General features: G+C 33.6%; 1 protein-coding gene across 2 annotated transcripts; it reads left to right on the forward strand.

The window, feature by feature from the left end:
* The first annotated feature begins 13,277 nt into the window (after positions 1-13,277).
* Positions 13,278-14,625, forward strand: LOC108817332 (heat stress transcription factor B-4). Of its 2 annotated transcripts, none has more exons than XM_018590027.2 (2): positions 13,278-13,684; positions 13,789-14,625. In XM_018590027.2, the coding sequence occupies exons 1-2, from the start codon at positions 13,406-13,408 to the stop codon at positions 14,500-14,502; spliced, it is 993 nt and encodes a 330-aa protein (XP_018445529.1). In that variant the 5' UTR covers positions 13,278-13,405; the 3' UTR covers positions 14,503-14,625. The 2 variants fall into 2 exon arrangements, with proteins under 2 accessions (XP_018445529.1, XP_056843364.1); XM_056987384.1 differs by having other exon boundaries at positions 13,551-13,684; positions 13,797-14,625.
* Positions 14,626-20,329: the final 5,704 nt, after the last annotated feature.

The following is a 20,329-nucleotide window of genomic DNA, read 5'->3' on the forward strand; positions in this document are numbered from 1 at the left end:
CAAAACCCAAACCCTATACCCTAAATATTTAGATTAATATTGATGTTGTTCTTTTAAAATTTAAGGTTAAAAATTAAAGTTTGGATTTAGAGTTCATGGTTTGGGTTACGGTATAGGATTTAGGTTTAGGGTCTATGATTTGGGTTTAGGGTTTATGATCTGGATTTAGAGTCTAAGATTTGGGTTTATGGTCTAGGATTTTAGTTTAGGGTATAGTTTTGGATTTAGAGTTTAGATTTTTTGGTTTATGATTTATGGTTTGGGTTTAGGGTATAGAGTTTGGGTTTATAAATTAAAATTTAGGGTTTAGAATTTGAATTTAGGGTATAGAGTTTGAGTTTAGGAATTAAATAGTGATATTTGCATTATTAAAAATGATATTATTTATTTTTTTAATTATTTTATCATTAATCTAGTTGACACTTTAATTGATTATTAAGGAGCTGGTGAATTTAAAGGTTCACCATATGGGTGAACCCAAGTCTTGTCTTCTTCTTTATGGCTGTTTAAGCACTTTATATATGTTTCCTTCTGTCCATTTTTGTTTCTTTCCCGTCTAGATTGTTTGTATGACAGTCATTTTTTTGAGTAAGGAATCAGACTCCGTTACAAAAAAAAAAAAAAAAAAAGTAAGGAATCAGACTTGCATTTCTCGATTGTAGGGAACTTGACGAACATTTTTTGTTTCTTGTTTTAAGGCTTTCTTTGGTAACTACTATCTAAGAATAAAAAGCACAAGAATCTTTTTTTTGAACTGAGGCTTGAAAGCACAAGAATCTTTTCACAAAAGAAAAAAGAATAAAAAGCACGAGCTCAAAAAGTAAAGGATCGTTTTACATGATAATTAGCGACGGTTTTATCTAACTATCTCTCTATGAACTAAGACAAAATTAAGATAAAACATTTTTGAAACTAAAAGGAGTTTTTTTACTGAATTTTCTCGTAATTGCTATAATATGAGGGAGAGACAAGTGCTAGTTGCCCGAGGAGAAACAGAACCTCATGTGATATATTCACATGGCCTATGCAACTAAAAGAAAGGGGGGAGGGGGTTATACGCATGATATACATTTAATTTTAAATTATTTGAATCTGTAAGTCAGATTTTGTCAATAAAGGCACCCATTACAAGATCCAGAAGGATGAAGGAACTCGTATGATCTTTTCAATTTCCCATGAACAGTCAATTAAACAACAATATGGAAAAGCATATATCACGGAGTATATATTGTTAAAAACGTAAAAATTCATATCTTTATGTATATAAATAAGTTTGAAGACATATGTGTGTGAGTGTTCAAATAAGATTATATTTTACTAAAGTATATTCAAATAAAGGAGCAAAAATAATGTTTAAATATGAAACAAAGACAATATTTGAGGGAATAGAAGAGAGCACAAAGACAATTGTTGTGAGAAGAAGAATATATAAAGAGATGCACATGCAGAGAAAGTTTCTAGTGATAACAATAAGTTGAGAATAGTTGCACTAAAGAAGAACACAGAAGAAACCTCATAAAGAAAAAAGTGTTGACCCACGTAAAAAGAAAGTTAAAAGAAGGATGGCGAAAAAGGTAAATGCAGAGTAATTGAATTGGTATATACTAAAGTTGTAATTATTGAAATAAACAGATAAAAAAATAAATGATTGTTTAAGAAAGCAAGAGAAGGAAGTGGTGGGTGAGGAAGGGATCGTAGTGTCAGAAAAGAAAGAAGGAAGAAGGAGTCACGGGTTTGCCTTGAAAGCCACTTTTTCATTCTTTATTTTGTTTAGTTTAGTTTAATTTATTTTGTTTCAGACACTCAGACACATATTCCCTCCATCGTCTCAGTAATCGAGGTTGCTAACTTCCAAAACTTTTATTTTTACATTGTCACACACATTTTCGAAAGTTCTTCAAAAAGGAAAGTGTTACAAAACAAAATTCAATTAACAGTTACGATTGACAAAAAAAAATTAACAGTTACGATTTTACCGCAAGAGACAATGCGGAAATACTAATATCTTAGCTCAAAACTGGATCTGAAATTTTATGGTTATGAACATTTTTAAGAATTTAAATAAAAACATTTGGTAATATAGTGACCTATTTATATATTAAAATATTTCAAAAAATTGAGAATTAAAGTTGACTAGGTTTTGATTTGCATTTTCAAAACGAGAATGTTTTTTTTGATAAAAAATATTAGTTGGTATTAAATACTATTTGAATTTTGATCTTTATATTTATATTCAAAATAGTTATGGTTCATATGATTTTATTCAGTGCTTTCATATCCAATTGGATCTGCATGAATTGGTAAACCTGATGATACGTATATAATTTGTTTTAAATTTAATGAAAAATTCATTAATTAAAAACTCGATAAAATCTGGTGAGAATCTAAAAACCCAACAAAATCTAGTGAGAATCTAAGAACCGTCATTTATCCGCGACCCGACACCGATTGATTCAGTAAAGGATCCACAAAAATCTGAAAATACTTTTTTAGACATTGGTGAAAATTTCATATAATATAAAATATTACATAAAATTGAATGAACGATTAATTAGCTTTCTGATTTTTAGATTTTAATGAAATTTCTACTTTGATAATTATATAGTTAAAAGTTTAAAATACAATTAAGATTTTAAGTATATTAGAAATGAAAAAGGAAGGATTATATTAAATATTTTTAAATAAATGTTAAACAGTTTTCTTATACAGATCAAAGGAAATCCACATCAATTTTAAAGTGTATCGGTGTAATACCTAGATCGAAATATACAATAAATAATATAGGTTTTGCTAAATTACTTATAAACTAGTTTAAGACCCGCACAATTGCGCGGAATGAACGTTATATATAAAAATAATTTTTATATATTGTGGAGATGAACATCATATATAAAAATAATTTTTATATATTATTATTATTTATTTGTGTTATTTACGTATTATCTATATAATTAAATTAGAGTAAGCACATAAATCAAAAATATATTTATTTTTTATTTACAATATTGTTTTGGTAAATAAATCAAATAATCATTTTATTTATTTAATATGTTATATAACTAAATTTCAATGACATGATAGATATATAGTATATTTTAATGTAAATATTTATTATTGAGAATTCATACTCATATGATAAACACAAAATTGTGAATGTATGATTTTTCAATGTAAATTTCAAAATTAAAATATTAAGGTTTCAATACCTTTTCAATACAAATTTAGAAATTAACATACTTATGTATTTTATATGCTATATAGTTAAATTTAAACTATATAAAATATATAATGTGATAATTTAGATATATATATATATATGTCGGTTTAATATTAATTATTTAGTGTAAAATTCAAAATCAAAAGTATCTTTTTCCAATTACTAGACCGGTTTGATAGATTGTTGGTAAATCACAAAATCTTTAATCATAGAAAGATTAAACCAATTACTATGTCTGTCATAGAAGTGTCAACGTTTTAATAAACCATGCAATGATCTGTTCATGCTTGGATATGAAAAGAAACAATGAAACCCAAATCTAAAATTATAGGCAGCAAAATCTCAGGTTTTTTTAACTGAAGCAATTATACTGTCTAGAAAATAAATAAAAAATTCCCAGTTCGACATATAATATGAACACAATCAGTGAATATCTAGGTTTGAGTTGGACCATGTGTGTAATTGTAAAATTCATAGTTTTGATAAATATGGACGAACTGACATCGAACAGTTAATGGCATGGTTTGATCTCAATTGGAAATGTCTAACTATAATAAATGATTAATAATTTTATTTAAAATAAATCTACTTTATTTACTCAGTGATAAATACCAAAGTGATCTAAGAGAAAGTTCAAAAATGTATTTTAGTTTTAAACAGTATAGATAGATGTTTTACGCGGACGTAATCACAATTTACAACTAGTGTCTTGTCCAAAACACCAGATCCAGTATTTTGTTATGTTCCGGTTAGGAATATATGGTTAAGCTAATATATTTTCTATCGTAATCTCTCTTCAAGAATAAAGTTAACTAGATTTTTGACCTGCACGTTTGTACATATATTTTTCATTTTGTAAATATATAATTTTGATATTGTCGTAGAATTTTTAAATATATGAATTACATTAGTGATTTTATTGTTTAAGCTTCTTATTTTTGACTATAAATATATAGTATTTTTTTTACGAGTGATTTGTTTTATACATTTCATATTCTTATTGATTGTTATTATTTATTAATATATTTTGAGTTCAATACATAAATTATAATCTGAAATAACCAAATACTAGATTTTTGACCCGTAGTTAAAAAATGGGGATATTATTTTTATTTTTTTTATTTACAAATGGATCGATAAGTCTTTTGTTTCGACTATATAAAATATCACATGATCAAGTTTCAATTATGCGTATCTGTTATTTGTTATTATATAAAAATGTGAATATATAAATTGTTGATTATTTCTATAAGTTAAACATAAGTCATATGCTTAAATTATATAGAATACAAAATTTTATAGTGTATACAGTACGAAGAAATTTTTATTTTACAATGTCTCACACAATCGATTTTGGTTTCTAAATAAGTTAAACAATGGTTGTACCTAAAACTTTTACTTGAGAAAGATTTTATGTTTAACAATTGTAGTTTCCATAAAAAATTTCAAAACATATAAAGTGGCCCAATTTTTTTTAGTTTTGTGTTGAAGTCGTAAAATAATTAGTTAGAAATTTTTAATATCTAATATTAATTTTTAAAATTATTGCAGATTTTAATTTATTATTATTATCAAAAAATGTTTATAGAGTATGAAACTGATTATATATAAACATAACCCATTTGATGACAAAAAAAAAAAAACATAACCCATTTAAATGTATGATAAGCCCAAAAACCGAAAGACAATAATACCACTAATGAAAATTGTAATTTTTTAAATAAAATTAAGGATAATTTTCGAAAATTTAAGTATTTCATTAAAGGCATAAAATGGAAATGATCCTATTTTAATGGTATTGATATAAACTCCTTTAGTATAGCCTTTTAAGTTTTATAATTTTCATACAATACATTTTAAAATTATTTATTTATATAGTAGATGAATATTTGTTTATGATATATATTTCCATGTTGTGTTTATATTAATATTTTAACATCTATCACTTTAGTATTTTACGAGATTTTATAATTAAATACATTTTTATGTGTAAATAACATACTCTAATATTTTAGTAAATCGTGTACATAGTAGTAACTATCATATTATTTTAGTGAATTTTATCAATATATAATACTTTGGATGCTATTATATTAATTTATGATTTTTATCATTAAATTAAGATTTCAATATATTATATTACTTTTTTATTTCTACAACATAATTTGTTTTTTGTGTTATATTTCAAAAATTATATTTTATCATCTATGATTTTATCTTTATGAAATTTGGAATACTATCATTTTGAGTTTTTAATTTATTTTTAAAATTGTATACTTGGTCAAGAGAAATTTGGAAAAAATACACAATTCTTTTTGATTGGGAGATTATATGATTATTGTTTTTTTTACTAAATTGATTCAGTATTTTATAAAAATATATTTGATTTTTTGGTATGATTTTTATACTTTTATCAATATATTTTGTTATAATTATAATAAAAATTAAATATATAAGTAAGTTTATTTATCATTAATATTTTTAAAAATACAAAATTTTCTAGTAACAAAATTTTAAAATAATGCATGAACTAAAGGTTATTTATATATTATTATATTTTGTATTTAACTATTTATAAATAATATATCGCTGTGAGTTTCAAAATAAATAAAATAAAAATATATAGTTGTGGATATAGAAGTTTAAAATATGTTAATAATTTAATTTTTTATAAAATATTACATAGTTTATGAGTTTATTTAAATGAAGCTGTTTTTAATTATTTTTTGTTAATCTGCCAGTTAAATATTTTTTTTTCATATTTAGTTCATAAGGATTTTTATTTTGCTATAATATAGACTATAATGATAAATTTATATAATAAACACAATTTTAATTTTATTTGTTTTATGAAATTTTTATTAACAATTATTATAATAATATTGTATTACAAATTACGAAATTAATTAATGCATTATTTTATAAAAAGACATTTAAAATGTTTGGTAGGATTTGATTAGATTTTTAGTACAGATTTTGTTATAACTAACAGTAAAATTCAAATTTATTGTTAAAAATTATTTATTATTAATATCTCAACTGATTATTATGATCTAATATAAATAATCAAATGTGTCACATTAAAAATTAATTAATTGGTCCTACTATAACTTGTCAATAGTATATAGAAATATGACCCTAAATTAATATATTAGATTACAAATTAACGATAAAATAAAAAAAAATGTTAGATCTAATATAAACTATTGTGACCAATTATAAAAGAAAATTCACCCTGAAAATATTGGAGTAATTTTTGGGTTCACCCACTAGGGTGAGTTCACCAACCAATAAGAATTCATTTTTTCATATACATTATCTTTTTAAAAAGGAAACAAAATATTGATTAGTTATATTATATTTTTAAAATAAAAAATAAAAATAATAGTATTTTCAAAAAGTAAAAAGATTTTTTTTAAAAATACCATCAGCAAAAGACTAAACCCTAAATCTTAAACCTTTGGTAAACCCTAAACCCTTGGATAAATCTTAAACCCTTGATTTTTCAAAAAAAAAATTAACACTCTAAACCCTATATACTAAACCCTAAACCTTTGAGTAAACCCTAAACCCTTGGATAAATCCTAAACCTTAGGATGTAGGATTTATCCAAGAGTTTACCCAAGGGTTTAGGGTTTAAGATTTAATGTTTAGTGTTTTGTCGATGGTGTTAAAAATAATTTCAAGAAATGTTCTTTTGTTTGCAACTACTATTATTTTTTATTTATTTTTATCTTTTTACTCTAAAAATATAAGGGCATGATTAACGGCGTCCTTCACATGATATCTTAGGGATTAATCGATTTAATTTAAATGAAAAAGGCTCCATAAACCTAAGGACGCCGCTTAATTTAGAAGTTTTCTTCGTCGTCCTAATGAGCAACGTGGCGCGCTGGGAATGGGAGATGAGAAATCGGTAGGGCAAAATCGATTTGGGAAGTTCATTCTGTCTCTCGTTGTTTCTCGTCTCTCTGGTTCTCTCTCGAAGGCGATTCATAGGGTGAATCCAACTCTCGACGGCTCTTCCTTTCGACGGCTCTTCCTCTCCACGGATTTCTCTCGACGGCTCTCGTCTGTTCTCCACGGCTCTTCCTCTCCACGGCTCTTCCTCTCCACGGCGATTCCTCTCCACGACGATTCCTGTCATCTCAATTTTTCTCTTCTCCACGGCGATTCCTTTCGACGGTTCTCTTCTCCACGGCGATTCCTCTCCACGGCTCTTCGTGTCCACGGTTAAGAGGGTACGTGTTCCTTCTCTTCTCCAAGGCGATTCCTCTCGACAGTTCTCTTGCATGTCATTTTTTCGTCTGTGTAACTTGTACTCGTTCATGTTCATTGCTTTGCTTGCTTTTCGATCTACTTCTTAGATTAACTTGTACTCGTTTTGTATCATTTCGTCCGTCCAGTCAATTTTTATTATTTTGGAAATCATCACTTGTTTTATGAAACTGACATTGTTTTCTTTTGATTCTGATTCTTTTTTTAGGTGAGGTTCGTCTACATTAACCCGGAGGAAGCAACTCAATCTTCACCAGAAACATTTCGTTGACAGTACAAGGTAATAACTTTCTCTTCAGCTCCCAAGTAATGTAGTTGGTATAATAACTCTTGTGGGTTTGTGTGATGATATTATCTAGTTAATATACATTATTTAATGTGTAGTTTGATTGCCACCAACTCTTGTTTCCGTAACTAGTGATGATAATATCTAGTTAAATCTGTTTGTATAGTGAATAGATGCACTTGTAAGGATAGTCTAGTTTGTGATGATAGTCTAGTTTGTGATGCAGTTGTAACCAGAGGATAGTCTCGTTTGTTTGCTTTGATAAATAGTTTGTTTGGTAGTTAATGCACTTGGTTGTTAAGATAATTGTGGTTGTGTAATGAGTAATAACTGAGATGTACTTTGGTTGTTAGGCTATTATGGTTGTGTTAATTACCCTCCGCCTATTAAACCATCCTTCTACTTCATCTCTCAATCATCTTCTTTCTCTCGTCTCTCGTTTCTGTCTCTTTCTAATCTCTTATCACTTCTCTCTTATTACTTCTATGGATCCAAGGATTCCATATAGCCAGTCTTCTGGTTATATGGGCCTTCTTCACAGCCAACACGACTCTGTTCGTGAAGAAAACTCTCCTTATGAGAGTTTTCATTCTATATCTTCAGAAGTCCCTCAGTTCAGTTCACAACAATGGGAGGCTCCAGCTCCACCTCCACCTACAGACACACCCGTGGGACGTGGGAAGAGACATACGTGGACCCCAGGCGATGACGAGCTGCTGATCAGTGCTTGGTTAAACACTTCTAAGGATCCTATTACCGCCAATAACCAAAAGTCTGGGACATTCTGGAAGCGAGTTGGAGATTATCTCTTCGCAGCTTTGAAAGAAAGAGATGGTGTTGATTGTGGGGAGCATCTCCATTTCAAGCAAAGGTGGCACAAAATCAATGACCAAACTAACAAGTTTTGTGGGGCATATGCTGCTGCAGAGAGACGTCATAGTAGTGGTCAGAATGAGAATGATGTTCTCAAGGAGGCCCATGACATATACTACCGTGATAACGACTCGAAGTTTACACTTGAGCATGCTTGGTGTGTGTTGAGGTATGAACAGAAATGGGCTAACCTCAACCCCAAAACTTGTGGAAGTTCAAAGAGGAAAACCGTTGAAACAGGAGGTTCCCAAGCTTCAACTGGAGGTTCCCAAACTGTTGATGAACATGAGACCCGGCCTATAGGTGTGAAGGCTGCAAAAGCTAAGCGGGGTAAGGCTCAAGGGAAGTCTGTTGAAGACTATCAGAGGATTTGGGAAGTGAGGAAGGAGGATTTGGCGGGGAAAGAGTTACTGTCAAAGCTTGCCATTCTAGATAGTCTCCTTACCAAAAAAGAACCACTCACCGAGAAGGAAGAAGCTGCGAAGGACAAGCTCCTTGCCGAGTGTATCTGAAGAAGTTGCCAAGAACAAGCTCGTTTCTGTCTCCTTAACTTGTGGTCATTGTCTTTAATTTGTGTACTATGCTGAAAAATGTCTCCTTTCAATGTATTTACTATGTCTCCTTGCTTGCTTTCTATGTATTTCTCTGTTATGTCTCAATCTATTATGTTATTAATGAAAATGTCCTTGTTATGATAATGTGTTTTACTATGTCTCCTTGCTTGAAACTACTCTTCTAACTCTTGCGTATAATGTAATGAATGTCCAGGTTTTATGGGTCAGTACAGCTATAGTCAGCCTTCCCAAGATGAGACTTTTGGAGGGGATGGTGCGGACAGTAGAGACAGCGAAATTGAAGCTCTCATTCGTCAAGACCAAGAAGAGTTGAGCTACGCGAACGGTGAGGAGTTTGTGTACCCTCCGCAACCTGAGGTGGAGGTTGTGTACCCTCCGCAACCTGAGGTGGAGTTCGGCTTTCCCCAAACTTGCTACTGTGGCAGTCAACCAGAGCTAGCTACATCTCGTACTGCTACCGATCCTGGCCGAAGATACTACACATGCCGTAATGCAGATGACGGCGAGTGCCATGTTTGGAAGTGGTGGGATGAGGCGGTGATGGAGGAGATGCGAGCTAGGGATCAACACACACTTCAGTTAGCTGAGAAGGTAGATTCAATGAACTTCTTCAGTAACAATGACACTGAGCAGAAGCTGCTAAGCCTAGAGAACATGGTGTGTGATTTGGAGAAGATGGTGTGTGATTTGGCAAAGACTAAATCATCCGTTCGGTTTGATTACTCTGTTCTGTTTCTGGTCATTGTCTTAATTGTCATAGGTTTAGTGGTCATCTTTACCTAAATCAGCCTGTTTGTTTAGGTGTCATTCGGATTAGTGTAATGTGTAATGTGTAATGACTCCACTTTCTCTACTTTCTGTTATGTGTACCTTTGTAATGACTCAACTTTCTCATGTAAAATTTATGTTATGTAATGACTCAACTTTCTCTAATTTCTGTTATGTTATGTAATCTTGTAAAATTTATGTTATGTGGCAAATTTATATTATGCTCGTGACTCAACTGTCAACTTTGTAGTGTCAAATTATTGTGTCACAAGACACACTTTTGTAGTCACAAGACACACAAGAAGAGTCACAAGATGTACTGAATGCAAAAGAAAGAAGAGTCACAAGATATACTGAATATGAAATAACGAAATCTTATTGGTTGGTGAACCATAGGGGATGAACCCGAGAAATACTCAAAATATTGATAGTCTGATTTTAGAGATTATAAAAGAGTATTGGGAGTTTAGAAGAGATTTCTGAAGATATTAAGTGATTTATGTGTAAGTGTAAACGAGAATCATGATGAACAAGAGAGAGACTAGTGAGAGAATGAGAAAACTCGTGTATCTCATTCATGAGATCAGAGGTTACAATATATACATGACTAACTAATAGTTTACATCGACAAAGAGATAAGGAAAGCATGTGGAGTCAACAAGAAGAAGAGTGCCTGATTTGAACTGTCCAATAAGGTTCTTCCCGTGTGTGTAGCATATTGGCATCTTGGATAAGATGCTGACAGTCTGTCACAGCCTGTCATGCACGTCTCCAAGCTTCTCCAACGGTCAGAACACAACAGTGCAAGGTGATGAGTAACTTGAAGCTAATTATCGTCTACTCGGGTAAATGGTCGACCTAGAGAGATGTACGGTCGATGTACGGCATCCTGGTCCGTACCTTCGCCTTATTCTTGCACATCTCTTAAATCTTCTCTTTGGTCGATCCAACATCTCTTCAAGTCTCGCCCAAGGATGTACATGTCCGTACCATCCGTACAAGACTGTACGATCACCTTATCTTTGCACTTCGGCCATCAGCTCCCAAACTCATCCAAATGTCTTCATAACCTCTTAAGCAACATCTTCCATGATAATTGCATCTCATTTCAATACTCCCTCTAAAACTTGACCATGGGGACCAGTCAAGTTTGGAAGCCACGAGATCTTCTTCATTAAAAACCTCACCAAGAAAACTCCTTTGGGATAAAACCTTGATGAGGAAAAAAGAGTAAAGACCTCACGACTAAGGGGATCAGCTCCTAGGAGCTAGATCAATCAGTCCCAATCTGATGTGTATAGACTCAATGGTCTTTTCCCGTGCAGACATGGTAAATACATCCGCCAACTGATCTTTACTTCTTGTGTAACAAGGCAAGATCACTCTCAAGACAATCATCTGTCTCACCTTGTGATAATCTACTTCAATATGTTTCATCCTCTCGTAGATCACTGAGTTTATTGCTATTTGGATAGCCGCCTGATTATCTCCGTGTATGGTCATTGGTGTAGCATGATCAATCTTCAAGTGCTTCAGTATCTCCGTGATCCATATCAGCTAGTTGGTGAGCTTCAACATAGCTTTGTACTCTGCTTCTGCACTTGAACAAGACGCTATCTTCTGCTTCTTACTCTTCTGATTAACAAGGTTTCCTCCGATGAAGGTGCAGTACCCAGTTGTTGATATTCTATCAGCTCTATCACCTGCCCAATCACCATCACAATATCCAATAACTTCAATAACTCCACCATGCGCCAATGGTACTCCTTTGGGACTTACATATACTGGCTTACCTAATTCACAGAAAACATAGATCAAAACAAGTAATGTTCAAGTATATTAACTTACCAACAAGCTTCCGATATAGCTTGGGGTTGTGGAAGGCCTGACTGTCTACAGTCTCCCCCTCACCTGGCTGTTTGTAGCCATCTTCAAAGGGTAGTCTAACCGTTTTCCTCTAGTGGACATGTATCTCTTAAAAGATCAAGTGTATATTACATTTGAGAAATGAAAAACACTTTCTTGGATCTACATTTCATCTCTCATAAATATTTAGTCTCCAATTTGGATTTGAGAAAATCCTCTGTGGCTTACATATACCAGCAGCACAATGATATCATCAGTAAATTGAAAGCTATACATTGTGAATATGAAATATGAACGCGTAGTTTTGTTATATTCTACTAAAGCGGTTATTATTATTTTGTCATCCTGAAGCGGTTATATATGATGAGATTTCAAAAACGGTTTTTTTAATCTGTGCATAATATTTAAAGTTACATTTGATCTAGTAGTCACAAAACGAAAATAGCAAGTAAACCTAAAAGTAAAGAAACACTACTATGTGGCAATGAAGCAGGTGGAATATGTTTGTTGTTAATTAAGACAAAGTTAAAATTATTCAAGTAGAATCACTCTTTTACGTATTGGTCAATGGTCTAATCAATTGACATCCATGCTATTTCTTTTCTGAATCAAAGCTTACTCATCTGATAATCATTCAAAATCATTTACATTATACATCCTCAGCTTTTAACAACCATTTTTGTGTGGGCATGCAAAAGTATCACACGGGTCTCCAATTTCCTTTACGTTTCTTAGAGCAACATGCACAAAGTTTTTTTTTTTTTTTTTTTGCTAAACACACAAAGTTTTTAAGAGGATTTTCTGTTAATATCTATAATATACATATGTTATAACTTTAATTACATTTAAAAATAATATCTAAGTCGATAATAACGTGCCAAAATCAAGGTCAATTCTCAACATAAAAAAAAATATCTCACCCTAGAGACTATTTTCTGTTTCTTTCTTTTGTCGCCTCTTTCATAACTTTCAATTATATTATATTAAAAGGAAAATCTTGGTTGAGATATCAAGGGATGATGATGTCCTAAGGTATATACATCTATAGTATAGATATATTAGTATAGAACCTCATTTTGAGGACTTCTTCCAATAATATGATTTTACCAAAAAGAAAGATGTTCTTGCCAACTCAATTTGTAACCATCATTACATTATTTGTGTTTGTGTGCGTCTGTGGTCATGCAAAAATAAGATCGCACACGGGTCTTCCAAATTCATATATACGAGGAGAAATATTCAAACATTATTATAAATAAAAATATATAAACAGATAAATTACTAATTAATAGTAGTTACACATGAGGACAGATACACACGTACGATCTATATAACCTCAAAATAAATAAAAAGCAGAAAAACAAAACAGAAAATAGTACACACTCACTCCTCAGTACTAGAGTACCGCCCCAGTCTCCATTTTTATCCAACCACACCGATACAAAACAAAACACAACCGTCTCTCTCTCTCTCTCTCTCTCTCTCTCTCTCTCTCTCTACCTCTGTCTTCCTTTTTTCCTTTCACCCTCTTCTCTTTCTTCAATGGCGACGATGGTGGATAATAGCTACGTTTACGGCGGTGTAGGCACCGGAGAAAGGATACAGCTAATGGTGGAAGGTCAAGGAAAGGCGGTTCCTGCACCGTTTCTGACCAAAACGTATCAGCTTGTCGACGATCCCGCGACAGACCATGTTGTTTCTTGGGGAGACGATGACACTACTTTTATCGTTTGGCGTCCACCGGAGTTCGCTCGTGACCTTCTCCCTAACTACTTTAAACACAACAACTTCTCTAGCTTCGTTCGTCAGCTCAACACTTACGTAAGTAGCGTTTTGTTTTTTTTTGTTTTTTTCTAAAGATACGATCTTTATTATACACTGGTTTGTCTTGATTTGATTAGATCTGTGTCTGATTTTGTTTCTAGGGTTTCAGAAAGATTGTTCCAGACAGATGGGAGTTCGCGAACGAGTTTTTCAAAAGAGGAGAAAAGCATTTACTCTGCGAGATCCACCGGAGAAAAACATCTCAGATGATGATACCAAACCAACACTCTCCCTTCATCACTCCGCCGCAGATCCCATTCTCCGGCGGCGGCGCTTCTTTCTTCCCTTTATCACCGCGTGTCGTCGACGCCGCGATGGACGACCATTACTGGTGCGAATCTCCTCCCCCGAGACCACGCGCACTCCACACCACCGCCGTCGACGCGCAAGTCGCCGTTTTGACCGAAGAAAACGAGAGGTTACGGCGGAGCAACACGGTGTTGATGTCGGAGCTTGCTCATATGAAGAAACTGTACAACGACATTATCTACTTTGTTCAGAACCATGTCAAGCCTGTCGCTCCGAGTAACTCTTTCCTACAGAAACAGCAACAACCTCCTCCTCCTCTTTCAATCAATTATTACAATAATGCCACTGTCCTTAATCATTCTCCTCCTACATCTCAAAGCTCCGTTACTGTTCTTGAAGATGACACTAATCAGGAGAGTAATACGAGAAAGACGAAGCTTTTTGGAGTTTCGTTGCCTTCTTCCAAGAAGAGATCACATCATTTCTCAGATCAAAGTAGCCAAACTCGACTTGTGTTGGATAAGTCAGATCTTGGATTGAATCTCATGACTGCTTCTACACGTTAAGAGTCTCTCTTTTTGTTTTGTTTTGTTAAGTATCAGCATTATCAGCACTAATGTTGTTTATGAATGAACATCATCAATCTTGAAGACTTTGTTTTCTTTGATTAAAATAATCTTCTTCTCATCGATTGGGTTTTCAATTTTGTTTTGTTGTTCATGAAAACTGAGAATGACAGTGATGTCTAATGTGGATAACCTTTTTAAATTACTTTATGCATTTTCGAAATTTTCATGTGTATTGGACCGACCTAGTTTGTTGATTTCTTTTATTTACTGCTTTTACATGTTTCTTTTTTTTTTCTTGCTTGTGTTTTATTTGTTCTCTTTCTTTTTTTCTCCAAATCAAATAAACCACGTCATTTGATTCTAGTCAAATTTCAATTCGCTGGCTTCTATCATCGCTTTCATGGGGACCCAGAGTGAGGAACCATATCCATACATTCTAGACAACAGCCCGGTTATGTCTTCGCAGATGCTTCAATTCTGGCTAGCTTCCTCTCCATCAACCAATCGTTTTGATGACTCATCATAATAAAGGAGTTCAGTTTTTACGCTTTTTATGGGTTTATACTATCATTGGGCTTTACTATAATCTTCTCGCTTGTCGGGCAACGTCCACTAACCAAACACTAAAGTCTTTGACTTGTATTTTTTCTTACTCCTGCACTAAAATTTAAAGAACAGTTTCTTTTTTCAAGTTGTATTTTTTTTTTTGAATACCAAGAAATTCGGAGTTGAAACATGTAATATTAGTGTTTGCCCATTATCCACAAACTAGGACTAATGTGTGTGGGGGTCAATAGTAACAAATTTTACAAATCTACTCTATTAAAATAGGAGTTGTTTACTATATGAGACACTTTTGTCTTTGTTTTAAATATAGAGAGGCATTTTCAACTTTTGGGACACTTTATCTGAAGAGCTGATAATTTTTGGACTATTTTGTCTTTAAAAACTGTGATTTTATTATTCCTAGTTAGCTGAAAGTAACTAATTAGGTGACTTTGGTTCGGTTATTAAAACTAAAACAGGTTTATATATGGAAAATTGTGAAATTTTGTAGATAGATCTGACGGTTTGAGGCTGGTATAGCAGGTTTTGTCTAGTTTGAGGTGACTAGCGAAAATGGACAATCGAACTCAGCGAGTACGATATCGAATATAAACCCGAGAACCAGTTCGAAAGCAAAAGTGCTCGTAGATTTCGTTATCGAGCTCGTCCATAAAGAGACCGATATAAAATCTAAGACCGACAAATGGAAACTCCACGTCGACGGAGCATCTTCAAAACAAGGGTCCGGGATCGGGATACAACTCGAATCTCCAATAGGGGAAATGATCTAACAATCATTCTGTCTCGGATTCCATGCATCAAATAACGAAGCCGAGTATGAATCCTTCATAGCAGGACTTCGCCTCGCTATAAGCGTTGGAGCAAAGAAAATCAGCGCCTTCAGTTATTCGCAGCTCATTACAAGCCAATTTCACGGTGAATACGAAGAAAAAAATGAAAGAATGGATGCCTATCTCGCCGTATTACAAGAGATCGTCCGTCAATTCGATCATTTCGAACTCACGAGGATGCCGAGGGGAGAAAATACCTCAGCAGACTCTCCCGCAGCCCTGGCATCGACCTCGAATCCGACTGTTATAAGAATAATACATTCGAAGGGATAGAAAAGCCCAGTATAAGCCTCCCCCTCAAAGAACGAGACGCCCAAAACAACGAGCCTCCTCAAGTAAATACTATCGTGACAAGGAGCAGAGCTCGAAGGGCCACCCAAGATCACGAGGGAGAAGAGTTCGAGACATCGCAACTCGAAAAAATCCACACCGAATTTGATGAAGAAGACGTCGATAATTACGAAGAGTTCACAGACGAGGACGACAATGCCCAACCTGTCGAAATTCGGATACCAGCGACCTCAACACTCCCACCAAATGAAGCCGACCATGAAGCTAATACCGATGCCCAGCCTTTCGAATCAAACTCGAATCAAGACCTGATTGGAGAACACCAATACTAAACTATATAAGGAACTCCCGCCCGAACGATTGGAAGGCCGAAAATTGAAAGCCCGAAGTTCACGTTATTGCATTTTAGAAAAACACTGTACAAACTAAGCTTGAATGAACCCTATTTTCTGTGCGTATCTGCCAAATTTCGTACACTGATGCGTTTAATTCTTACTATCATACGACTTTTAATATATGCAGAGTCCCATACGGAGGTATAATTGATTGTATCCATATAAATAATCATCCCATTTATGATCATCCTTTATTTAAGAACCACACTATTCAATTCAGGTTTGAAGTTTTTCTTTTTGGTTTTTAAGTTTCACTTATTTCTTGTCATGAACATATTTATTATGTTCAATATAAGATTTTAATAATTTTATTTATAATTTTCTAATTTTAAAAGCATTACAAATATTTATGATACATAAGCATCCATGTCAAACTCGGATTAGTAGAACTAAGCCATAGTTTAAATTTCCTCTGTTCTTTTTTGCATCAAACGGTTACTGTATTACTTAAATTTTAGGTGGTCTAGGTAACTAAAACATAATAGAACAACCATTAAAAAGATTCATATGGAAAGAACGTGTGTTCCTAGCTAGAATCATCAATGTGGTTTTGAGCTCTTGGAATATGGGAGATCTTGAAATCTAGGAAACACAGTTGTAAAGTCTGAATCACCTTCAATTATGTTGCACAATTTGGTCAAGCTTGTGGTTCCTTTATCATTGCAATCAGGTCCTTCCAATACGTTCCAAAATTCTGGCATGATGAATGTTGTAGCATTGTTTCCATAGCCCATCTCAGTGTTTCCAATTCAGTACGTAGAGCAGTTTCTCTCTTTCTCAGGTTTCACATCCCCATGAGTTGAATTTCTCCATACTATCCTTTTAAGTCCATCCACATCCACTAATCTGTGTTGTAGAGGTCCAAGAACCATCTACTATACATATATTATCCAAGCTTAAGATTTGTTGTTCCGCAATATTTTGTACATGTGGGGTGGTATTATTGCCTAATTTCCATTAAACAAAGCATGGCACTCGCCTTCCGCATATCTGAAAAGTTCCAAAGGGTCCCTGTCTATTCCTCTAAAGAGTTTATCATTTCGAGCTTCCATAAGTATCATATTATTCAGGGATAAGGGTCCTTGTCCAAGTCTTGTTCTACTATTCTGTTTTTCCTCTAAAATAGATAATTCATACTGACATAGACACTCGATAACGGGAATAAGCCCCGGATAGATGGAGTTGATGCTAGAGACCATGCATGTAGCGCTAGTGGGCATTCAAAGATTGCATGAGTAACAGTTTCTTCCTGCTCTCCGCATCTTGGACAATAATTATCATATCGCATATGGAGACATGTCAAGTTTCTTGTGACCGTTACATGTCATGTTATCAATTGCCAAATAAGATGAGAAATCTTATATGGTGTCTTTATTTTCCAAGTGAAGGCTTGGAGCTTGGTAATACTGGACTACAGTACTTCATTCTCTTCCTTTCCAATAGATTTCGTGCAACTTAGTATCCAGATTTAATTGTGTACTGGCCAATTTTTGTTTAGTTCCAACATAAAGTATCAGGTATAAGTGTTCGGCTTATGGCAAAACTACAGATTAGTGTTATGTCATCTTGAGCAACATACTGCTCCAGTAACCTGACATCACATTCCTTTGTATCAACACTAATTAGATTGCTAACCCTCATATTTGGATGCAGAATATGGGCCATAGGCCTAGCTGTTCTGGCCGGTGTTGTGGGAATCCAAGAGTTCTCCAACGCATTAGTTTCATATCCTGAGTTAAAATCTTTCTAATTCCCAAAAGCAATAATTTCCTTGCTGCTGCTATGCTATTCCACACATGTACACTGAGAAAAAATTGCAAATTTCCTTTATTTAGTTTAATGTATTATATATAAAATACATATATATATAAAATATAGACGAGGAGAGTATAGTGCTGGTCCGCATAAATGGAACAATGATACTTCAAATATAGATGAGGAAAGTATAGTGATTCAACTATGGACAAGCAATGAAAAACATCCCGAAAATATTATCCCAATCAGAATAACGAAAAGAGAAGACAATTTATGAGCGGAATCGATAGAAAGCTATGGAAAAAAATATTCCAACAACAATCCTCGAAGTAAACCAGCCAATTCGACCAATGATAATGAGGTGCATTCCTATATATGATTCAATAACCGTTTGAAACCCATCGCGTTCTATGAAGTCGTACATGTGTACAAATTTGTATTTTGCAATTCATATATATATGTGTATGAACATATATAGTATGCCACCTCCAGGTAAATCGAATCTTTCGTGTAACCGAGTGAGTTACATAATGGGTCACCTTTTGTCTTTTGTTTACACTCAAGGCCACATTCGACTTGGAACATACTTTCACTTGGAAATAGAGTGTTTATTAGACAAAAATACCCTTATAGAGGAAAGCGTGTTTTAAGTCTGGTTAGACGATTAGTTAGACAATTAGAGTCTCTGTTGGTTTAGTTTCATGGATGCTATCGTGTCCACAAATACATGCTTAGATGTTGTGGATGCTTTCGTGTCCATATACGGATGTTATGGTTGCTTAGATTTGTGGACTGAGAAAAATTGATAAACATTACATGGATATACAAACATTATGTGGACAACGAACATTATGAATACAAAAATAGTGGACAAGTTGTGGACAGACAAATGTTACAAGAATGAGTTATAGACGAGAACACAACATGTAAAAGAACAAAAAAAAATATTTAATTTAACTTTGTGGACAAGATTTTCTATTCTACAATTAGTCAGCAAGTTCCATTAACAAATTTTGGATCCAAATTTTTGTCAGAATTGTTTATCTGAAAGTGATCTGATGATTGAGATGCACTTCTGAGAAATATTTGGCGATGATCTTCTAAAAATCAATACTTTAAAATAAAAAATGAATTCTGGACAATACATATAAAATGTATTGTGGACAATACATATAAAATGTATTGTGGACAAGATTTTGCAAGAATATATGTGAACATGGCTTACTAAAACTAAAAACTATATCAAAAAACTCAAAACTTTATTCTGGATGAGCTTACATGATTGTTTCTCCATGATCAGTTGATGTTGAAGTTCTTCCTTATGAAGAAAGAGAGAATCTCTCTCGAGCAACTTGATTTGGCTCCTTCTCTTTCGCTGACAACAAAGGTCTACCTCAGTATCTGAAAAACAAATCCAAACATTGATTTCAAGGGTTTGATGGTGAAGTTAGAGAAAGAGACCAAAGTTTGAACCTTTGATTTAACAGAGCGTTTGATAAGAGACGAAATATCTGGAACTGAAATAACAAACAAACCTAATGACGTGTAGTAGCTAGCCAACGAGTAACCACCACAAGTCTCTGGCTCTCCGCCATTATCAGTAATGAACTAGGGTTCTGTTCCAACCATTGATGAATCTGAATCGCAGCATTGAGGGGCTTCACAACCATGGCGGTGACAGGGGATACTGTTTTATTTAGTCACACAGTCTCGTCTCCACCCATTGATTACTACATCTCTTGAAGTCATCTATGGACAAGAAAACGACGGAGAAAACAGCCTCGCTACAGCTGTCATCAAGGTTGTATGGACAAAGATTCGTGGACAGATCAAATCGGAGATAACAACCTTGGAGCTCATCCACTCTCTGAAACTCCAGCCACGGCAGATCCCGAACTCACCCACAGTGGATCCCGAACTCACCCACAGCAAATCCCAAGCTCATCCACTCTCTAAAACACCACCGCATATATCCGGAGCTCATCC

This window comes from Raphanus sativus, chromosome 1 (genome assembly GCF_000801105.2).
Source record: "Raphanus sativus cultivar WK10039 chromosome 1, ASM80110v3, whole genome shotgun sequence".
Lineage (NCBI taxonomy): Eukaryota > Viridiplantae > Streptophyta > Magnoliopsida > Brassicales > Brassicaceae > Raphanus > Raphanus sativus.

Bases quoted from the DNA above. Each gene is read 5' to 3' on its own strand.
- LOC108817332 (XM_018590027.2), top strand. From the start codon at position 13,406: ATGGCGACGATGGTGGATAATAGCTACGTTTACGGCGGTGTAGGCACC. The intron at 13,685-13,788 runs GTAAGTAGCGTT...TTTTGTTTCTAG, and splicing joins TTCGTCAGCTCAACACTTAC to GGTTTCAGAAAGATTGTTCC.